Source organism: Olea europaea, chromosome 2, assembly GCF_002742605.1.
Source record: "Olea europaea var. sylvestris chromosome 2, O_europaea_v1, whole genome shotgun sequence".
Taxonomy (NCBI): domain Eukaryota; kingdom Viridiplantae; phylum Streptophyta; class Magnoliopsida; order Lamiales; family Oleaceae; genus Olea; species Olea europaea.
In genome coordinates, this window is record NC_036238.1 from 18,057,918 (window position 1) to 18,078,775 (window position 20,858).

Here is a 20,858-nt window from a genome sequence, read left to right on the forward strand (position 1 = left end):
GCCACATCAAATGTGCCTTTAACAAGTGGTGTAAATAAAAACAAGATTTTCCTTCTTCAACTTAGCCAATTTATTTGTCTGCAAATCAAATGGAATTCCCCCCAAATTGACACCCCAAACCCTCATGACATATCTCAAATTGAAACTTATTCATATTGGGGGCATATCTCAAATTAAAAGTGTGAAAAGCCAAACGCCTCAACTCCAAACCCTAAATCCCAAATCCATTTCATTCTCATCGCTTTATGCCCTTGAAATCGCAAGAAGATTTAGGCAAAAAACCATTTACTTCATTAATCCAAAACTTGAAATCGGTTTCCCCGTACCTGAAATCGATTTTCTCTAATGTTGTGATTCCATTTTTACCATACTTGACTTCCACAAACAGCTGGTAAGTTTGAATTTGCATTTGGTTGTGTCACTGTGATTACTTTGAATTTGTGTTTGTTTGTTATAATGCAATTGTTTTATAATGCTTTTGTGTCCCTGCAGTTTGTTTTACTAATTTATCCATTGAGACCATTGACTTAACGCTAAACATACTTAATTTGTATGTGTTTGTTGAAATGCTTTTGTGTCCCTGTAGTTTGTGTCACTCGTTTATTCATTGCGCATATTGTTTAGAATGGTAGGGAAGAATAAAGAAATTTTGTCATAAAGTCCGGGCACAACTTGTCCGAATGCCTGATAAAGAAACGATGCCCAAAATGTGGTGGCTTCTTGAAATGTATGGAGGTAGAGAAAAATATTGGAAACGTAGGTTGCTTATTCTTATGATGTAGTAGGGATTGATTGCAGTTATGTCAAGTGGAATGACGATTCATCGGAGGAAAAGACTTTGCAATTTGAAGTGTCGTGGACGATCGAGATGTGTTTGTTCGGGTTAATCGAAGCGTAAAGATCCGATTGAAGATTTGTCATGTATGTTGAAGAAATGTGCTCAAATAATAGAACAAGAAGACATCGAGATATCTCTCAACATAATAATCCGCAACGATACAGAGAGGAGAGAGGGAAAGGAAAGGGAAGAATTTCGTGAATTTCTTATAGCTATGTAATTGAGTCAATGACCTATGTTGCAGTGGTCGAACTCAATGTTTATGTAATAGGCTCTAAACTTGTTCTTAATTTGCAACTTTCTATGCTTTATGAATGGATTGTTCATGCTCTAGATTACAAAGGTATGAGCAGGTACTTCTACCGCTAATTTGATCTTTTGTTAAATAATAGTCAAGCGGCGTTGTTTTTAAATTCTGCATAAATTCTCAATGTATCACAATAAGGCAGGGAAAAGTAAAATTAGATCAACAAGTTTATTGACCCGATAGCATTCACTTATTGAGAAATCACAACACAAATCTTAATGCCAAATATATCAACTAATCTGTCAAACATACTTCGATGATATTATACATTCACAATATTTCCAATATGATTCATTCCAATCCATTTAAAGAATCTGCATTTCAAGCCCAAAAAACAGTATTGCATTTCGATAAAAGCATCATTTGCTAGAAAAAAAATTTAATCATCAAGACAAATACTATAGATTCACAAGAACGATAAATACAAATTCCTTCCTAGCATATATACCATAAAAATATTTTTAACTCCCATCTAGTAATCAGTGTTCTTGTGCATTGCACTACAAAACACCGTCACCCCTTTACACCGAACGGATGTAGCTCTTGTGTTGTCTTTGCAATTCTTCTTGCTCGTGCCCTTGCTGCTTTCAGCTTCGACGATTTAGCCTTGTGCATATGTTGTATTTCGCCAACCATTTCTTCGAAGTTAACTTCAATGGTTGACATACTAGATGCAATGGAATGTCCACGTTCAAGTTCATCACCAATGGGAATCATAACTGCTAGACTGGATGAAATACAAACCATCTTTGCTTCACACACAACCATGGTGAAGGCATCAAATGGAAGACATCTCTTGTGCAACATTGCTTGCCGAAGATGTACCCTCTCTGAACTCGACTGCGGATCTATAAATCTGCACAACCTCAAAATGTGGTATGTCTGTCCCGGTAGAAAATTCTGGAAATTGATACACATACCTCAAACTTTCCATGAATACTGAAAGTAGCAAAATTAATAATACATTGTAATGGTAATAAATTAGTTTTCCAACAAGCATCAAAACCAACTTTAAAGTATTCAAAAGTACAAGAGTCAAATTTTATGAGCGAAATTTTATAGTTTTTTTTAGTCTGTTAAATTACTCAACTTTTGATAGTCAAAACAAGTTTATAGTTGATTAAATTTTACTATGTACAACTTATAAGCAACAATAAGAATTAAAATAATAACAATTTTGACTTGTATCGTCGGATCGTCTGCATATTTTTGTTGTTTTATAGTTCACTTTACTGTAATTTATCTGCATAAGTCTCAGTGTAAGACCAATAATACATTATTACTTATTTCTTTAGACGAATAGACGAAATCAGTGTAATGGTCTTGGGAACAGACAAAATCAATAATACTAAACACAGTGATGATACATCTAACTCCATATAATCATACCCAAACACACAATCCAACTCTACTATCTCAATTTCTGCTCAACGTCTCGAAACTTCAAAATAGTTTGAAAAATTATTTTGGAATTACCTTCAATTGGTCCATCCATGTGCACGCCTTCTTCGGTTGAACTGCTCCATGTGCACGCCTTCTTCGGTTGAACTGGTTGTTGGGTCCTTCGATAGTGGGGTAGAATCGATTGTGCGTAGTTAGGGCTTGAAAGAACTTTGAGCGTGCGACTCTCTCTGTCATGAGGGTTTGGGGTTTCAATTTGGGGGAATCCCATTTGATTTGTAGAGAAAGGAATTGGCTAAGTTGAAGAAAGAAAATTGTGTTTCTATTTACATCACTTGTTGGACGCATGTTTGACGTGACGATGATTTGACAAATCATTGAACATTTCATTGATTCAACGTGCTACATCACATTTTCGTTATCCACGTAATATGATTCACTAATGGATTTCATCTGGTGGCCAATGGAACTGAATGGAGTAAAGTTGAGAGACTATTGAAAAAAGTTTGAAAGTACAATGAGTAAGTCGTGACATGCATCAAAGTTCAATGGCTAATGAAACAATTAACTATGTGTGATTCCTAATGAGAAATGAGTCTTTCATATCAATTTGCATGTGGGATATCATTTGAATGATTGAATCATACTATATATTTGATATTTTCGTCTTTCTGCAGCTTATCTGCCTACAATTTTTTTGCACCCGGACTCCCATAATTTTCTGTTTATTTTTTTCACAGCAGTGTAACTTTCTACACCTGAAACCGCATCATAAAAAATAAAAAAATAAAATAAAAAATAAAAAATTCTCGCTTTTGAGCATGCAAGCTTTAAAAGTTTACTTTGAAGTATAAAAAAACAAAAAAACAAAAAAGGAAGCAACTTTTAAAAGAAATATATATTTGGTGAGAAGTTAAAAATAGGTTACATATTTTGACTATTAATTTAGAAAGACATCGATAAACAGTAACTATTTTGATTTCAAGTAAGAAAAATAGTAAGATATTTACACGTAATGCTAGGAAATGCATCAAGTTGGTGTAGACTATAAAAATATAAAATTTCTCCCTTATCGCAAGTTAAACTATTGAGATGAAGTAGTTGAACATGGTACTTGATGATTACGCCCAAAGATTAACGCGGTGATTGTAGTGCAGTTTTGTGGTGTCGTATCCACAGGAAGATGAAAAATTATTTAAAGGATCAAAAGCTTAGAGTTTTTGTCGCGATTTGTGTGAAAATAATTTGTCGATTAGAATAAAGTAAAGTAAAAGTTTAATATCAATATATGAAATAGTGAAGCGCCGAAATTTTCTCGATTAGATTGGTTCAATAAATGTCAATTTTTGCATGAAAATACTCTATTAAAGATTTTCATCCCAACACTTTAATTGGAAAATTTTACCTTTAAACCTATTCAATTCCACAATAATTCCCCAAACTTAGATTTCTTCATAATAAAATTTCACAATAATCCATTGAAATCAGATCCAAGAGCGATTATATACATCAATCATATAATGGTAAAGAATCACACCAATATGAGATTTAATATTGAAATTCAATAAGCACTTCAATTATTCGATGGAAAAAACGTGATTGAATCCATGAAAATTTAATACAAATTAAACCAACCTCCAAACATGTTTATAAGAATAAGAAATCTAAATCTAGAATTGTTTAACAATGAAAGAACACATTTAAGCAATAAAAGACATGAAAATTTTCAAATCTAACCAAGTTCCTTCGTGGCTTCACCAATAAGTTTAGTTCTCCATAAATTTCTTGAGCCAAAAACCAAAGAAAAGTGATAGGAGATGAAGAATAGCCGTGTTCTCCAGTCTAGGGTCTAAAATCGTGTGCTAAATCGTTTTCAAAAGAGGTTGAACCAAATAAGGAAACTAAATTTTCGATTAGAATATTCTGTGCGACTATTTTCAATATTTTGACCATAAGTTTCTCTCTCGATATCCAATTAAGGTAATTCAAAATGTTTTAGAAAGCTAACACAAAGAGATACAATTTCTTCCATTTTGATCATTTCTCGTTCTTTTCGTAACTATTTTGATTTCAAGTAAGAAAAATAGTAAGATATTTACACGTAATGCTAGGAAATGCATCAAGTTGGTGTAGACTATAGAAATATAAAATTTCTCCCTTATCGCAAGTTAAACTATTGAGATGAAGTAGTTGAACATGGTACTTGATGATTACGCCCAAAGATTAACGCGGTGATTGTAGTACAGTTTTTGGGTGTCGTATCCACAGGAAGATGAAAAATTATTTAAAGGATCAAAAGTTTAGGGTTTTTGTCGCGATTTGTGTGAAAATAATTTGTCGATTAGAATAAAGTAAAGTAAAAGTTTAATATCAATATATGAAATAGTGAAGCGCCGGAATTCCCTCGATTAGATTGGTTCAATAAATGTCAATTTTTGCATGAAAATACTCAATTAAAGATTTTCATCCCAACACTTTAATTAGAAAATTTAACCTTTAAACCTATTCAATTCCACAATAATTCCCCAAACTTAGATTTCTTCATAATAAAATTTCACAATAATCCATTGAAATCAAATCCAAGAGCGATTATATACATCAAGCATATAATGGTAAAGAATCACACCAATATGAGATTTAATATTGAAATTCAATAAGTACTTCAATTATTCGATGGAAAAAACGTGATTGAATCCATGAAAATTTAATACAAATTAAACTAACCTCCAAACATGTTTATAAGAATAAGAAATCTAAATCTAGAATTGTTTAACAATGAAAGAACGCATTTAAGCAATAAAAGACATGAAAATTTTCAAATCTAACTAAGTTCCTTCGTGGCTTCACCAATAAGTTTAGCTCTCCATAAATTTCTTGAGCCAAAAATCAAAGAAAAGTGATAGGAGATGAAGAATAGCCGTGTTCTCCAGTCTAGGGTCTAAAATCGTGTGCTAAATCATTTTCAAAAGAGGTTGAACCAAATAAGGAAACTAAATTTTCGATTAGAATATTCTGTGTGACTATTTTCAATATTTTGACCATAAGTTTCTCTCTCGATATCCAATTAAGGTAATTCAAAATGTTTTAGAAAGCTAACACAAAGAGATACAATTTTGTTAGAAATAGCTTTTTCCAAATTCGGACGTTTACTGGGTCAAACGTGGACTTAAATTTCCGGATGAAAATTTGGAAAATCTTTATGCGGTCGAAATTTGATTTGTAAAAATATTATGGTCATATTTAACTTCTTTTCACTTCTAATTGCACCCATTGGACTCCTAGCTTTTTCAAATCATAATTCCATCATCCGTCTCATCTCTAGATTATTTACAACTTGGTCCCTGAACTTTCACTTTCTTCCATTTTGATCATTTCTCGTTCTTCTATTCTAAATTTCACATTTTCTATCAAAATGCAACCCAAATCAAAGCATAAGTATAATGAGTACATTTTGGTATCAAATAATCACACAAATGCAATAATTAGGATGGAAAAATATTGTATTTTACATTCTTATCACACCCCTCAACTTGTTTATTGTTAGTCCCTGGCAATTTAATGTAGAACAAAACAAATAAGTGATTGACCAATATTACGAGTGAAGTTGTTGAGTTCCAATTCAACTGCAGTTCATTATCTTTTCAAACTCAACACTACAAGAAATTAACAATATTATGATCATCAGGTTATCAAAAACACTTGCTAAATGTGTGAGTGTGTGTCAAGTCATAACCATCTTACCGCCAACCCTAACATATGTAGCATCAAGTATGCCTCGAGCCAAAGGTTCAGCCCCATAAATCACAGGTATCAAAATATTTTGTGCGATTTTCTCTCTATGGAGCTGAGAAATGGAGACACTCATAATTTGGAGGCTTAGATGTTTCTGAATGAGCAACAAGCGAACATTGATCTTATGATAGACATACTGTTAAATAAAAATTCATCACTTTCTTACCACAATCATACTTGGGATCAAAACAATCNGAACATTGATCTTATGATAGACATACTGTTAAATAAAAATTCATCACTTTCTTACCACAATCATACTTGGGATCAAAACAATCAACGTAAGGGGTTGCAACATGGTTTAAGTTAGGTTGTATGAAAAGGAGGATATAAAGATTCAAAGACTTCCAAACATGTAGTTAGGCATTTCATTAAGCGTCTCAATAGATTACATCATTCGATCAATACACTCTTCAATATTTCAACTCCAAAATCAATATTTTTTCTTCTTTTTTTTATTGTTTTTTTCTTTTGTTGTTGTTTTTTTTTTAATAGGGGTGTCTTGCTTGAGCACATACTAACTCTTTTCATTTTCTTGTTTCTATTTTTCACAAATAAGTATTCAATCTTTACTACACACTTGGAAGGAAAAAAAAAGCTGGGCAAATACATAAATAGATTATACTCCAATGTGGAGAAGTAGGAATGGCATGGTGCATGAAGAAGGATGTTGTATATGTCTATGGCTCAACGGAGCTACTAGAGGTTGTAAACATAAGAAAAACTGGTTGAAAGGTACAAATTTTGATCCTATATTAACTTTCATCATTTTCCAAGTAACTACCATCTTACCACAAACCATATGTTTTCAAAACAATTTCTAATTCACAAAATCAATGAATGCTTATTGCTATTTTAGTGAATGGTGGCTCTCATCCTTACTAATTCTCACACAATAAAACTTCAACAAGAGACTTCTCTAGCTACATGTGTTAAACCACTATCTTACGACAAGGCTTGTGTGCACAAAATGATTCAACAAGTGTCTCAACATCTAGACTCACATGAACAATATCAACTCCTAGTGGTGTATTTTGTCATTCAAGAACATGAATATATAGCAAATAGAGACTTAAGGAAAAATTTAGACCAAAATTCCATGTAAATCATGCACTTTACAACAAAATTTAAGTTAAACTCTCCCCCAACTAAACATTGCATTGTCCTCAATGCAAAAACATGTCTACCAAATAAAGGTAAGGAAAGATGTCACCTGAGTGCAGAGACGAATCGCATGAGCTAAAGTATAGGAAGTCTGAAAGTCTCCAATGGAAAGAGTGATGCAGAAAATGAAAATAAACTAAAAAAAATGCAAAACATACTAAAAAAATTTGAAACTAATATACGAAAACACAAAGTAAAAAGTAAAAAATATACTTGAGATGTGTCATGGGTGGTAAACCGGGTCTGCAAGAGGAATTTCTTCCAATGCAGACACATGTTGCCCATAGAGTATTTCAAGTCTCTGTCCATTCACTTTGAATACCTTACCATCATTAGGGTCCTCAATTTCAATCGCCCCATTTTCAAAAGCTCGTGTTACGACAAAGGGACCAGTCTACCTAGAGCGTAGTTTTCTCAGGTGCTTGTGAAGTCTAGAATCATACAAGTATACTTTTTGGTTTGGTTCAAAAAAATTTCTCACAATATTTTTATCGTGAAATGCTTTCATTTTTGACTTATAGATTCTAGAACTTTCATAGGCATTATTTCTTAACTCCTCTAATTCACTCAAGTGAAATTTTCTATGTCTACCTCCCTCTTCTAGATCAAAGTTGAAGTGTTTAATGGCCCAAAAGGCTCGGTGCTCAAGTTCGACAGGTAAATGATAAGGCTTTCCAAAGATTAGTCTATAAGGTGACATGCCTAGGGAAGTCTTAAAGGCTGTACGGTAAGCCCAAAGTGCATCATGCAGTCTCAACGACCAATCCTTACAATTAGGGTTCACCTTCTTTTTCAAAATTTGTTTAATTTCCCTATTAGTCAATTCTACTTGTCCATTAGTTTGTGGGTGATAAGAAGTGGAAATTTTATGAATCACCCCATACTTTTTCGTTAGTGCCTCAAATGAACGGTTGCAAAAGTGTGTGCCTCTATCACTAATGATAACACGTGGTGTACCAAATCGAGATAAAATATTTTCTTTAAGGAATTTAATAACCGTTTTATTGTTATTGGCTCTACAAGCAACCGCCTTTACCCACTTAGACAAGTAGTCTACAGCCACAATGATGTATAAATAGCCAAAAGATGGTGGAAAATGTCCCATAAAGTCAATGCCCCAACAATCAAACACTTCAACTACCAAAATGGAATTTAAAGGCATCATATTAAGGTGAGAAATAGCACCTAGTTTTTGACACCTCTCACAAGATTTGCAATATGCATCAGTATCTTTAAACAAGGTGGGCCAATAAAAATCGCACTGTAAAATTTTTGCAACAGTCTTTTTCATAGAAAAGTGGCCCCACAAGCTTAGGTATGGCAAAAGTTTAGTACGCTGGGTATCTCTTCATCAGGAACACATCATCTCAATATTTGATCGGAAAAATACTTAAATATACAGGGGTCATCCTAATAAAAGTTACGTACTTCAATCAAGAATTTTCTATTATCCTTTGCACTCCACTCCTTTGAGATTTCACCTGCAGCCAAGTAATTCACAATATTAGCAAACCATGGTAGAGAAGAGATAGTAAATAAATTTTCTTCAGGAAATTCATCTCTAATTGGTAAGGTGTTTGAGTTGTCTTCAAATGTCAGCCTTGACAAATGATCTGCTACAACATTTTCCACTCCCTTCTTATCTTTGATAATGATGTCAAATTCTTACACAAGCAAGATCCAACGTATTAGTCTTGCCTTAGCATCCTTCTTTGCAAGAAGGTGCTTAAGAGCTGCATGATCTGTGAAAATAATAACGGGAGAGCCAATCAAATAGGATCGAAACTTATCGAGCGCAAAGACTACCACTAGCAATTCTTTTTCAGTAGTGGAACAATTCATTTGAGCACTATTTAGAGTTCTACTAGCATAGTAAATCACTAAAGGCTTACCTTCTTTTCGTTGCCCTAGACAGCACCTACCGCAAAGTTACTAGCATCACACATAATTTCAAATGGCAATATCAGGTGGTTGCATTATAGATGCAGAGGTGAGTTTATCAATCAACAATTCGAATGCATTTTGACATTCAAGTGTCCATTTAAAAGTTACATCTTTGTTTAGCAAGTTACATAGGGGTCTAGAAATGGATGAGAAATTTTGTATAAATCTCCTATAAAAACCTGCATGACCAAGAAATGATCTAATGTCTTTTACTGTCTTAGGTGTAAGCAATTTAGAGATCAATTCAATTTTTAATTTATCTACTTCTATCCCTCTTGAAGAAATAACATGCCCTAAGACAATACTGGAAGATACCATGAAATGACATTTTTCTCAATTCAAAACTAAGCCTTTTTCTTCACATCTAGCCAAGACTCTTTTCAAATTTAACAAACATGCATCAAAGGAGGTCCCAAAAACAGTCAAGTCATCCATAAAAACTTCCATGCAATCCTCTACCATATCACTAAACATACTCATCATGCATCTTTGAAATGTGGCATGGGCATTGCAAAGTCCAAATGACATTCTACAAAATGCAAAGGTATCAAAAGGACACGTGAATGTGGTTTTTTTCCTGGTTTTCTAAAGCAACCTCAATTTGATAGTATCATGAATAGCCATCTAGAAAATAGTTAAAGGGACGACCAGCCACACGTTCAAGTATTTGGTCCAAAAAGGGAAGGGAAAAATGGTCCTTGTGAGTGGCAGCATTAGATTTCCTATAATCAATGCACATGCGCCAACCAAATATCATTTTTGTAGTGACCAATTCACATATTTCATTTTTTACCACAGTGACACCAAACTTCTTGGGGACTACCTGTGTAGGGCTAACCCATTTACTGCCTAAAATTGGGTAAATAATTCATCCGTCTAGCAATTTAAGCACTTCATTCTTTACCACTTCCTTCATTGTGGGGTTCAGCGTACGTTGTGGGTCTCTCCTAGGATTAGTCCCTTCCTCTAGATGAATTCTATGGGAACAAATTAAAGGACTAATACCCTTGATGTCGGCTATGGTCCACCCTAATGCAGATTTATGTTTATTCAGAATGTTTAAAAGTTGTTTACATTGTAATACATCTAATTCTGACGAAATAATGACAGGAAAGGTATCACCTGATCCAAGGAACACGTGTTTTAGTTCTGGGGATAATTGTTTCAATTCTGGCTTAGGGCACTCAATGCTTGATGGTTTTTGTCCTCCAATCCTTTCGGGTAATTCTTCAAACTTAGGTTGTCATGGCGAAGTCTCATAGTCTTTCAATTTTGCAAAACCAGCACAAATATTAGCATATTCATCAATATCAGAACCAATTGAGATTTTAGAGTTTAGGAGGAAAGAGTTCAAGGGATCATAATCAATTTTTGCAGATGCTTCCTCCTGCGTTAATGCATCAATCATGTAGGTTTGATGATATTCATCTTCTTTTCTAGGTTGCTTGGTGACATGAAAAATATTAACTTCTAGAGTTATATTCCCAAAAGACAGCTTTATCAGATCATTCCTACAATTGATTAGAGTATTAGCTGTAGCAAGGAAATGTCTACCAAGTATAATTGGGATTTTAGAGTTAACATTCACCTCAACCTTCACAACTAGTACCAAGAAATCAATGGGGTAGTAAAATTTATCAACCTGAACTAGCACATCCTCAACTACTCTCCTAGGTCTTATGGTGGACCTGTCAGCTAACTGAAGGACCATTAAGGTAGGTTTTATCTCTCCCACACCTAACAACAAGTATATAGCATAAGGCATGAGGTTAACACTAGCCCCTAAATCAAGAAGGGCTTGTGCAAACTCATGGTTCCCAATGACACAAGAGATGGTAGGACAACCAGGGTCCTTATACTTTGGTGGGATTCTCTGCTCTATCACAGCACTCACCTGCTCGATCAAGAAAGCAGTTTTCTTGGCATGATATTTCCTCTTCACAGTGCATAAGTCTTTAAGGACTTTAGCATATGTAGGAACTTGAGAAATCACGTGCAACAGAGGCAAATTGATTTTTATTTGTTTAAGATGCTCTAGGATTTCATTGTGTTGAGTGGTTGACTTCGAGGTAGATTTGAGGGCTTGAGGAAGAGGTACCCTAGCTGGAGCTTCTACTGCTTCTTCACTACGACTACCCTCATTAGACTCACTTGATTCTTTTTCAATATCCCTAGATTGAAGGGTTGATTCAATGACTTTCCCAGATTTATTGGTTATGGCATTTACTTCCTTAAAGCTGGTCTCTCCCGATCTCGAAGTTTGTGCCATGTATTGTCCCTTTGGATTTGGTTGAGCTTGAGCTGGAAATTTTCCACGTTCCCCTACAGCTAAGGCATTAGTTAGTTTGGAGACATGATTCTTTATCTCTTTATTTTCCTCAACTAACTGGCCAATCACAATCTCAAATTTTTTATTTGTTTTACCCTGTGCCTTAATAAATGAATGTAAAGTATCTTCTAAGGAATTCCTAGAGGATGTGGGTTAACGTGGGGGTGCATTGTAAGCTCTATTGGATTGGACAGGTTGTTGGTTTTCAGACTTCTAGCTAAAGTTGCAAGATTTCGTCACCCTGGGTTGTAAGTCTCGTGGTAAGGGATATAGGGCTTTTGATAGATGCCTAGAACATTATAGTGTTCTTCATAAAGTCCCCTCATTTCAGCATAAGTGGTACACTCCTGTGCTAGGTGATCATTCCCTCCACACACAAAACAAGGCTCTAAAGACTCAACACGGGAAACAGATAGAGTGGTTTTTGAATCCTTAGCACGCAAGTTTTCAAGTTCTCTAGTAAGGGCTTCTACCTTTGCTTTAAGGTTATCTTCCTCCTTAAGATGATAAATACTTGTGCTATTCGGGTTTCCAGTGGGTCGTAACATATTAGTACTCTCGGTGGCACTAGGTCCAATCCAGGTATGGGCTTTCTTAACTAAGTCATCTAAGTAGTCTATAGCTTCATCCGGATCTTTTTGTAAAAATTCACCATTACCCATCATTTCAACAAATTGAAGCTCACTAGGTAATAATCTCTCATAAAAATAACTCAAAATGCGTCAACTTTCATAACCGTGGTGGGGACAGAGGGCTTGCAATTTTTTGTACCTTTCCTACGTCTGATATAAAGGTCCACTGTCCTTTTGAGTGAAAGACGATATTTGCTTTTTCAATACAATTGTTTTGTGGTGGGGAAAGTACTTGCAAAGAATGCTTGAGTCATTTCAACCCAAATCCCAATCGAACGTGGTCGCAATGAATACATCCAGCTCTTTGCTCTTTCTTTGAGAGAAAACGGAAAAAATTTAAGTCTGACTGCATCCATTGTACCACGTTGATTGTGAAAAGTTACAACCACCTCTTCAAATTCCCTAATATGCACATATGTGTTTTCATTTTAAAGACCGTGAAAGGTGGGAAGAAGTTGAATTATTCTTGATTTAAGGTCTATACGTGGCATATTAGGTGGAAATATAATGCATGATGGTATAGATATGCGTGTGGGGTGAAGATAATCATGCAAAGTCCTAGTTGGTACCTCTTCGTGTTCACTATCAGTCATTGTGTTATGTGATGTGATGTGATGTGTGTGCCAATAGTTCAGTATCAAAGAGAGGGTTAGGAAGAGATTCAAACACTAGTTGTGGCCTTGCAATGAATCGTCCCCGCTCGTCTCGATCTCTGTTCATAAAGCACCAAAAAATATGGAATTTTGTGAGAAATAACAAAATAAAAAACTAATAAAATTAAATTAACTAAAAAAAATGTAAAAGAGGAACGAAATCACCATTTTGCTCAAAAATCCTTCGATTATTTGTACCGTCTCCCCGGCAACGGCACTAAAATTTAATTACGCCCAAAGATTAACGCGGTGATTGTAGAATAATTTTGGGGTGTCGTATCCACAGGGAGATGAAAAATTATTTAAATGATCAAAAGCTTAGGGTTTTTGTCGCGATATGTGTGAAAATAATTTATCAATTGAAATAAATTGAAGTAAAAGTTTAATATCAATATATGAAATAGTGAAGCGCCGGAATTCCCAGGATTAGATTGGTTCAATTAATGTCAATTTTTGTATGAAAATACTCAATTAAAGATTTTCATGCCAACACTTTAATTGAAAATTTTAACCTTCAAACCTATTTAATTCCACAATAATTCCCCAAACTTAGATTTCTTTCATAATAAAATTCCACAATAATCAATTGAAATCAGATCCAAGAGTGATTATATACATCAAGCATATAATGGTAAATAATCACACCAATAGGAGATTTAAGATTGAAATTCAATAAGTACTTCAATTATTCGATGGAAAAAAACGTGATTGAATCCATGAAAATTTAATACAAATTAAACCAACCTCAAAACATGTTCATAAGAATAAGAAATCTAAATCTGGAATTGTTTAACAATGAAAGAACATATTTAAGCAAGAAAAGACATGAAAATTCTCAAATCTAACCGAGTTCCTTCGTGGCTTCACCAATAAGTTTAGTTCTCCATGGATTTCTTGAGTTAAAAATCAAAGAAAAGTGATAAGAGATGAAGAATATCCGTGTTCTCCAATCTAGGGCTTAAAGTCGTGTGCTAAGTCGTTTCAAAAGAAGTTGAACCGAATAAGGAAACTAAATTTTCGGTTAGAATATTCTGTGCGACTATTTTTAGTATTTTGATCATAACTTTCTCTCCTGATGTCCAATTAAAGAAATTCAAAATGCGTTGGAAAGCTAACACAAAGGGCTACAATTTTTCTAGAAATAGCTTTTTCCAAATTCTAACATTTACTAGGTCAAACGTGGACTTCAATCTCCGGATGAAATTTTGAAAAATCTTTATGCGGTCGGAATTTGATTTGTGAAAATATTATGGTCATATTTAATTTCTTTTCACTTCTAATTGTACCCAATGGACTTCTCGCTTTCTCAAATCATCATTCTATCGCCCGTCTCATCTCCAGATTATTTGCAACTTGGTCCCTGAACTTTCACTTTCTTCCATTTTGATCATTTCTCGTTCTTTTCTTCTAAATTTCACATTTTCTACCAAAATGCAACCTGAATCAATGTATAAGTATAATGAGTACATTTTGGTATCAAATAATCACACGAATGCAATAATTAAGATGAGAAAATATTGTATTTTACATTCTTATCACTTGACATACATACATTTGGTAGAATTTAATTCATTTATCATCCTCTCTTTAGCGTTTAAGATTTTTTATAAGTCGATTTGATTTCAAGAAGTGATGATAGTTTATTGAATTTTATGAGGCTGCACTCATTTAGTATTTGACGACTTCATCTAAAAGATAAAAAATTAAATAAAGAAATTATTTAATTGTTTAAATTTAATCTTCAACACATCTTCTTTTATCAAACCATGTTCATTTTTAACTAAAGCTTTAAAAATGTGTATTATCTTATAAATGGACGCACATTTGAACTGGAGAACTCTATCTATTTTAAGAGCATCTACAAAATACCAGTACTAGAGAGTTGAGGTTTGTTTAAAAATAAACTTAAATAAACTCTTTTCTATTTTAACTTTTTAAGATAGAGTAAAGTTAAAATAGAGTTTGACTATCTATTAGGGGTGTCAAAAAAGCTCAACGGCTCGGGCAACCTGCGGCCCGGCTCGTGGCTCGGAGCAACCTAGTCGAGGTTCGGGTCGAGCCCATTTTGGGGACACGGGCCGAGCCCAAACCAACTCGCCAGCCTTTAATTTAAAAAAACGAAAAAAGAGGTAGCAAATGAAAGTCAGCTTTAATAGGCAGAATTCTGCCTTTTCAAGGCAGCAAATGCTGCCTTTCAAGTCAGCGAAAAAAAATAAAAGCCAAGGCAGCCCAGAAAGAAAAAAAAATCAGCCAACCCGGCTCGGCTCGGAAAAGCCCGAATCGAAATTTTTTGGCCGAGCAAAAGCTCAGCTTGGGCTCGTAAAAAAATTCGACCATTTTAAACGAGCCGAAAGTTTTTGGCTCGAGCTCGATTCGACTCGAATCGTTGACATCCCTACTATCTATTCTTACTTTACAATGACTGCATTTAATAAATTATAAATTTCAATACCCGAATTCTTAAATTATTAAAATCATATTTGAATTGATTGCTTATTGACATATGAAAATAAATATGTATGTTAAATAAAAGATGAATAGAAATCAATAAGTTTTTTTTTTTTTTGAAAAAGTCAAAATGAAAGCATTGTTAGAATGTATAAAAAATTCTACTTCCTAAATATAAATATGTTATCTATTATACATAAAATTGTTTTTATAAATATAGAGTCACTTAAAAATGATCTAACATCATTATAAATCACTTCTTTAAATTAAGCATTTGTTTGGCAAATTTATAAAGATGAATATTAATAGATCCCACAAAATGTGTAAATAATAAATTCGCATATCGGTCGGTCTTTAATGATCTATGTCTATACTTTAGAGTGTGCTAAAATGAATTAAAAATGAGGGTCCAGGGACTACTTGGCACAGTAAGGTGAAATGTATTGCACTTTTGACTACCATTTATCACATTTGGATGGGAAGAAATAGGTTGATTTTTGAGAACTTCAATCTGAGTGTTTATAGACTTGTTCGACGGATCAAAATACATATATACAAAATTATATTTTCTTTGTATCCGAACGTTTTGATTCAATATGAGTCTCTTGCTTACAATCTTTAGGTTATATTTGGTTTTCTTCTACTTGGAAATGCCAGGATGTAAATGTTTATCTAAGTTCATTTGATTGGCCCTGGTATATCCTGTATACTTGTACATGGTTTTGATCAATATATTACACATTTACCGATCAAAAAATAAAAAAATAAATGAGTAACACTTATAAAAATGTGATTAAAGTCAATGTTGGCTTTGATTGAATCTATAAACTACTTATAGCTCCCATTTGAACTATATTATTGTAAAAATGAGAATGAAAAATATAATCGTTATGGACCCCACACAAGAAATAAAAAGTCGAATATAGTGATTTAATGTGATGGATAACAGTCATATTTTTCATTTTAATAAGAAAATAATGGGGCTCAAACAGGGCCATAATATCAACAACCAAACAGTGGCTTATAAGCTGTTCTACATTGGTATGCTTCAAGTGTGTAAATTTAAAAATTAACATTTAGTATTGTACTTATTATACAGTTGGTGTGGATCCCTAGTAGACATTAGTATTCCGGGCTTCCAATTAAATGCTTCTTGATGGACCTTTACGGGTCCATAACTCTGTACCTCGTCTTAGGCGGCGCTACCGCTGTCGCCGGCTGGGTACAACTACGAGTTCTCCTTAGATATATTTAGTGAAAAACGGGGGAGGGCACGTACCAATTTAATACTCTTTATTGCATGTAGGCACCTTGCTTAAGGGAAAATTTTAGGAATACGTCAATCTTGTGAGCACCACTAATTTTGGCACTAGAATTGGTAGGTCATTTTATTATATGTCGATAAAGATAGAATTCAAATATGTCACAGATAGAGAGACAAGGTTAGTATATTAAATTTAATTGAGTTCTAGTACTTCTATATTAGGATAGTTAAGACTTCAGTTTATTTCAATAATGAAGGTATTTGAGATTTTTATATGGCTCGTTCACTATAAAGGATTCAAGAAGATTGTGCAATGTTAATGTGGTGATCTGTATGACTAATTTGGTTTTAAATAGGCAGGTCTTTTTTTTTTCTTTTTTTTTTTTAAATAAAAAATCGTAAAGAAGGTATTGACATCTTATATATTACACATAACATTAAAGAATAAAAAAAAAACATATGTGATGTTTGTGCATTGTATTTTTTGATTTTGTTCAATATAATGTATCAAATATATTCTTAAAATATTTCATGAATTCTTATACTTAAATATAATTAGTATACTTTATAGTACTAACTTGGTCTGTTAGTAAGACAAACTTTTTTTTTCTTTTTTTGGATACCCAGGTGTCCCGCCTTACAGCGACTAATTCTGAGGCATATGATTCAGCCCCTCTTCACGCAGACCAAATAAACCGCGGGTTGTGCTCCAAAATGGACAGGGTCCAAGAGTCCTCCCAACTGAACTGTCAAAGTGTCAAGCGAATCAAATCTATGTATGCGCCTTGTCTTCCAGGAGAACTCATTCCTTCCAGAAAATATCCTACCTTTCAGGAGAAAGTCTGCCTTCTAGGAGTCCCATGAATCAAACCCGCAACCTCTGAATTACCCGCCTTGAAGAACTCCGTCTTTTACCAGTTGGGATGTGCCCCGGAGGGCTAGTAAGACAAATTCTATACATTAGAATAGAAATTACTGCACAAGATATAGAAAATGTCATCTGCTATGCTTTTCAGTCTTATTCTACTTGACAAAGTTGGGAAAACTCATTTGTAAAATAAAAGTGTACATCATCTTTGACATCACCCAAGTTGGCAAGATTTGATTGATGAAAAAATTGTTCAATTTTTTAAACTGTACAACAATTTGGTGTCACGCGACATAATGTAAAAAATGATTTCCGTGTTGATTGAACAAATTTTTTACGCTTGTCAGGCCTTGTTGGCGAACTAATGACTGATCGACTGGCAACTTTCCATGTTTGTGGGCAGACCATGAATGCTGTCTTCCGAGAGGTTAATGAATTAATTTATGTTGTTTTTATTCTTCTTTTGGTTGGGGTTTTAATTCTAGTCTTGGCTGGTTTTAGAGTGGGAGTTTTATTTTATTTTTTATTTTTTTTGTGTTTGTGTGCGTGTGTGTGTTGATAGTGCTTGTTTTTACGCTGGACGTTGAGAAATTTAAATATTTTTCGTACCCTCTTGAAGAGTTGACCTAAATATTTAATACAAACGTGGTAAAATCACTTTGGCATTGGATTTTTGAATAAAATTGCAAAGTCGGAAGCAAATTGCAAATTTGAGTCACATCACGAAGGTTGTTTCACTATTTGATGGTGGGTTTTTTAACCTTCAATTACGTCGAGCGATATATTTCAATATTCGTAGAATAGTTAGGAAACTCTAAAATTGTCTTCTGACCATCCTATATGTTAAAATGCATAATCCATAGCAATCAAATCAACATAGAGTTGTAGAATATAGGTCTTTTCGAGAGGGTACAAACAGGCAGTTGCAGTGTTGTACCTCATCCACACCAATTCATTTCCTCCATGTGAAATACAATAGCAAGATTAGGACATCGGCGCCATGGGGACATTATTCATTAATTGCTCTATTTCTATTAATATGTTATTTTAGTTTTCTAGTATGCTAATTTGCATTTTTTGAGCTTAATTTCTTTAGTTTTACAGTTAAATAACAAGAAAGTTATAAAATATGGACAAACCAAATACTCAAGTAAGTACATGCTTAAACGTTAAATATAACATTTGCAATAGACAAACATCAAATAGTATGCTCAAAGTGGTATTTCAAGGATATTCAATATAATTACATTTAGTTTAGCATCAACGTTTCTACTTTGACAGATTGGCACGAAGGTGCTGCAAGATTCGACTCAAACAAATTAGCTACAAACTACCACAGTGAGTAAGGATCGAACGTCAAGCACACAGTCAATGAAGTAGATTTGGCCCGGGGCTACTGTACCTTTGCAAGACGGATTGAAGGATGATAAGCCACATCTCGATTTAATCAAGTGGGGGCATGATGTGGGGAGTGGAATGAGACATGACTAAATGCTGGCACGTAATTTAGAAATTTGACCCTCAGTGCGTATATTTGCATGGTGTATGTTTGATGAATGGTAATAAAAAAAAACTATTCAAGATTAACGATATAAATTTAACTTTTTTTTTTCTTATCTGTCTTTAACAGTGCATGGTCTATTGTATCAAACACGTCAAGAAAAATTAATAGATACAAAATTATATGAGAAATTAAAAAGAAACAAAATCTTGATAATTTTATTGGCTAATAAAATTTAATACACATACCAAGCACATAATGTATATGGAGTGATGCTGGGTGTATAGTGTAAAATTTTACATACCTCCTATAGACATCTCACATTGGGGTGGAGTCAGTATTTTTACGGCCATTTTTTATTACATGGGGTCCCACTTGGCGCCGACCCCATGTGTGTGCTCTGTAGAATGTCTGTAAATTCCTACCCTGTACACCAATCAAAATTGATGTACATGTAATATTACCAAACAGAATGCATTGACAATAAGCAAATAATAGAAAGAGAAAAAAAAATGAAAAATGAAAAACATAAACAAACAGCAAACGCTAACTATGGGATCGCGGCGCCTTTGGACAGGTTTCATTAACGGGCTATCAAATGTAATCTCTATTTTATATATCAAATGTTTATATAAAGGGAATCTCTTGATTACAATTTGTAGTCATCCCATATCCATTCCCCACTAGTAATCGAGTTCCAGTACTTCCATATTAGGATAGTTAAGACTTTCGTTTATTTCAATAACAAAGGTATTTGAGATTTTTATGTGGCTCGTTCACTATAAAGGATTCAAGAAGTTTGTACAACGTTAAAGAAGAAGACAAAATGTAGTGATCTGTATGACTAATTTGGTTTTAAGATAGGCAGGTCATTTTTATTTTTATTTTTTTGAAAAAAATTGTAAAGAAGGTATTGATAGTGATGGCAAAAAAATTCCACTCACCCCGCCCCAAATAAAGCAAAAAAAAAAAACCTGCCTTGAAAGGGTTGGTGGGGCGCCCCGTCCCGAGGCATGGAGCGAGGTGGGGAGAGGATGCTCCTCCCCGAACCCGCCGGGTGAAGGAAAAAAATTATTAAAAATAATTTTATTTCTAAATAATTCACCCTTTAAAAACTCATTTTGAATTTGTATTTTATTTTCTAATAATGAGATTATTCGAAATTTTGAAAATGTAAAATAAAAATAAAAATTAAATGGGGCGAAAAGTTGCCCCACCCGTCCCGTCCCGCCCCGCCCCGCCCCATTGCCATCTTATATATTACACATAACATTAAATAAAATAAAAATCATATGTGATGTGCACCGTCCCGATCCCGCCCCATTGCCATCTTATATATTACACATAACATTTTTGAAAATAAAAAGCATATGAGATGTTTGTGCATTGTATTTTTCGATTTTGTTCAATTTAATGTAAAAATATATATTCTTGGAATATTTCATAAATTCTTATACTTAAATATATTTTTTATAGTACTAACTTGGTCTGTTAGTGAGACAAATTCTGTACATTAGAATAGAAACTACTGCACATGATATAGAAAATGTCATCTGCCATGCGTTTCAGTCTTATTGTACTAAACAAAGTCGGGAAAAGTCATTTATACATTAAAAGTGTACATCATCTTTGACATCGCTCGAATTGGCAAGATTTGATTGATATAAAATTGTTTATTTTTTTAAAGTGTATAATAATGTGATGTCATGTGGCACAA

General features: G+C 33.9%; 1 protein-coding gene and 1 long non-coding RNA gene across 4 annotated transcripts; one reads left to right on the forward strand and one right to left on the reverse strand.

Moving 5' to 3' along the window:
• The first annotated feature begins 6 nt into the window (after positions 1-6).
• On the forward strand, positions 7-1,203 carry LOC111412872. The gene is made up of 2 exons (XR_002706134.1): positions 7-391; positions 786-1,203. It is a non-coding gene; the product is annotated as an uncharacterized LOC111412872 (long non-coding RNA).
• A 261-nt stretch (positions 1,204-1,464) lies between these two features.
• Positions 1,465-2,914, reverse strand: LOC111412880. 3 transcript variants are annotated; one of them, XM_023043757.1, is made up of 3 exons: positions 2,680-2,890; positions 2,622-2,648; positions 1,465-2,045 (listed from the first exon to the last, which is right to left on the reverse strand). In XM_023043757.1, the coding sequence occupies exons 1-3, from the start codon at positions 2,815-2,817 to the stop codon at positions 1,659-1,661; spliced, it is 552 nt and encodes a 183-aa protein (XP_022899525.1). In that variant the 5' UTR covers positions 2,818-2,890; the 3' UTR covers positions 1,465-1,658. The 3 variants fall into 3 exon arrangements, with proteins under 3 accessions (XP_022899525.1, XP_022899533.1, XP_022899519.1); XM_023043765.1 differs by having other exon boundaries at positions 1,465-2,084; positions 2,622-2,914; XM_023043751.1 differs by having other exon boundaries at positions 2,622-2,909.
• Positions 2,915-20,858: the final 17,944 nt, after the last annotated feature.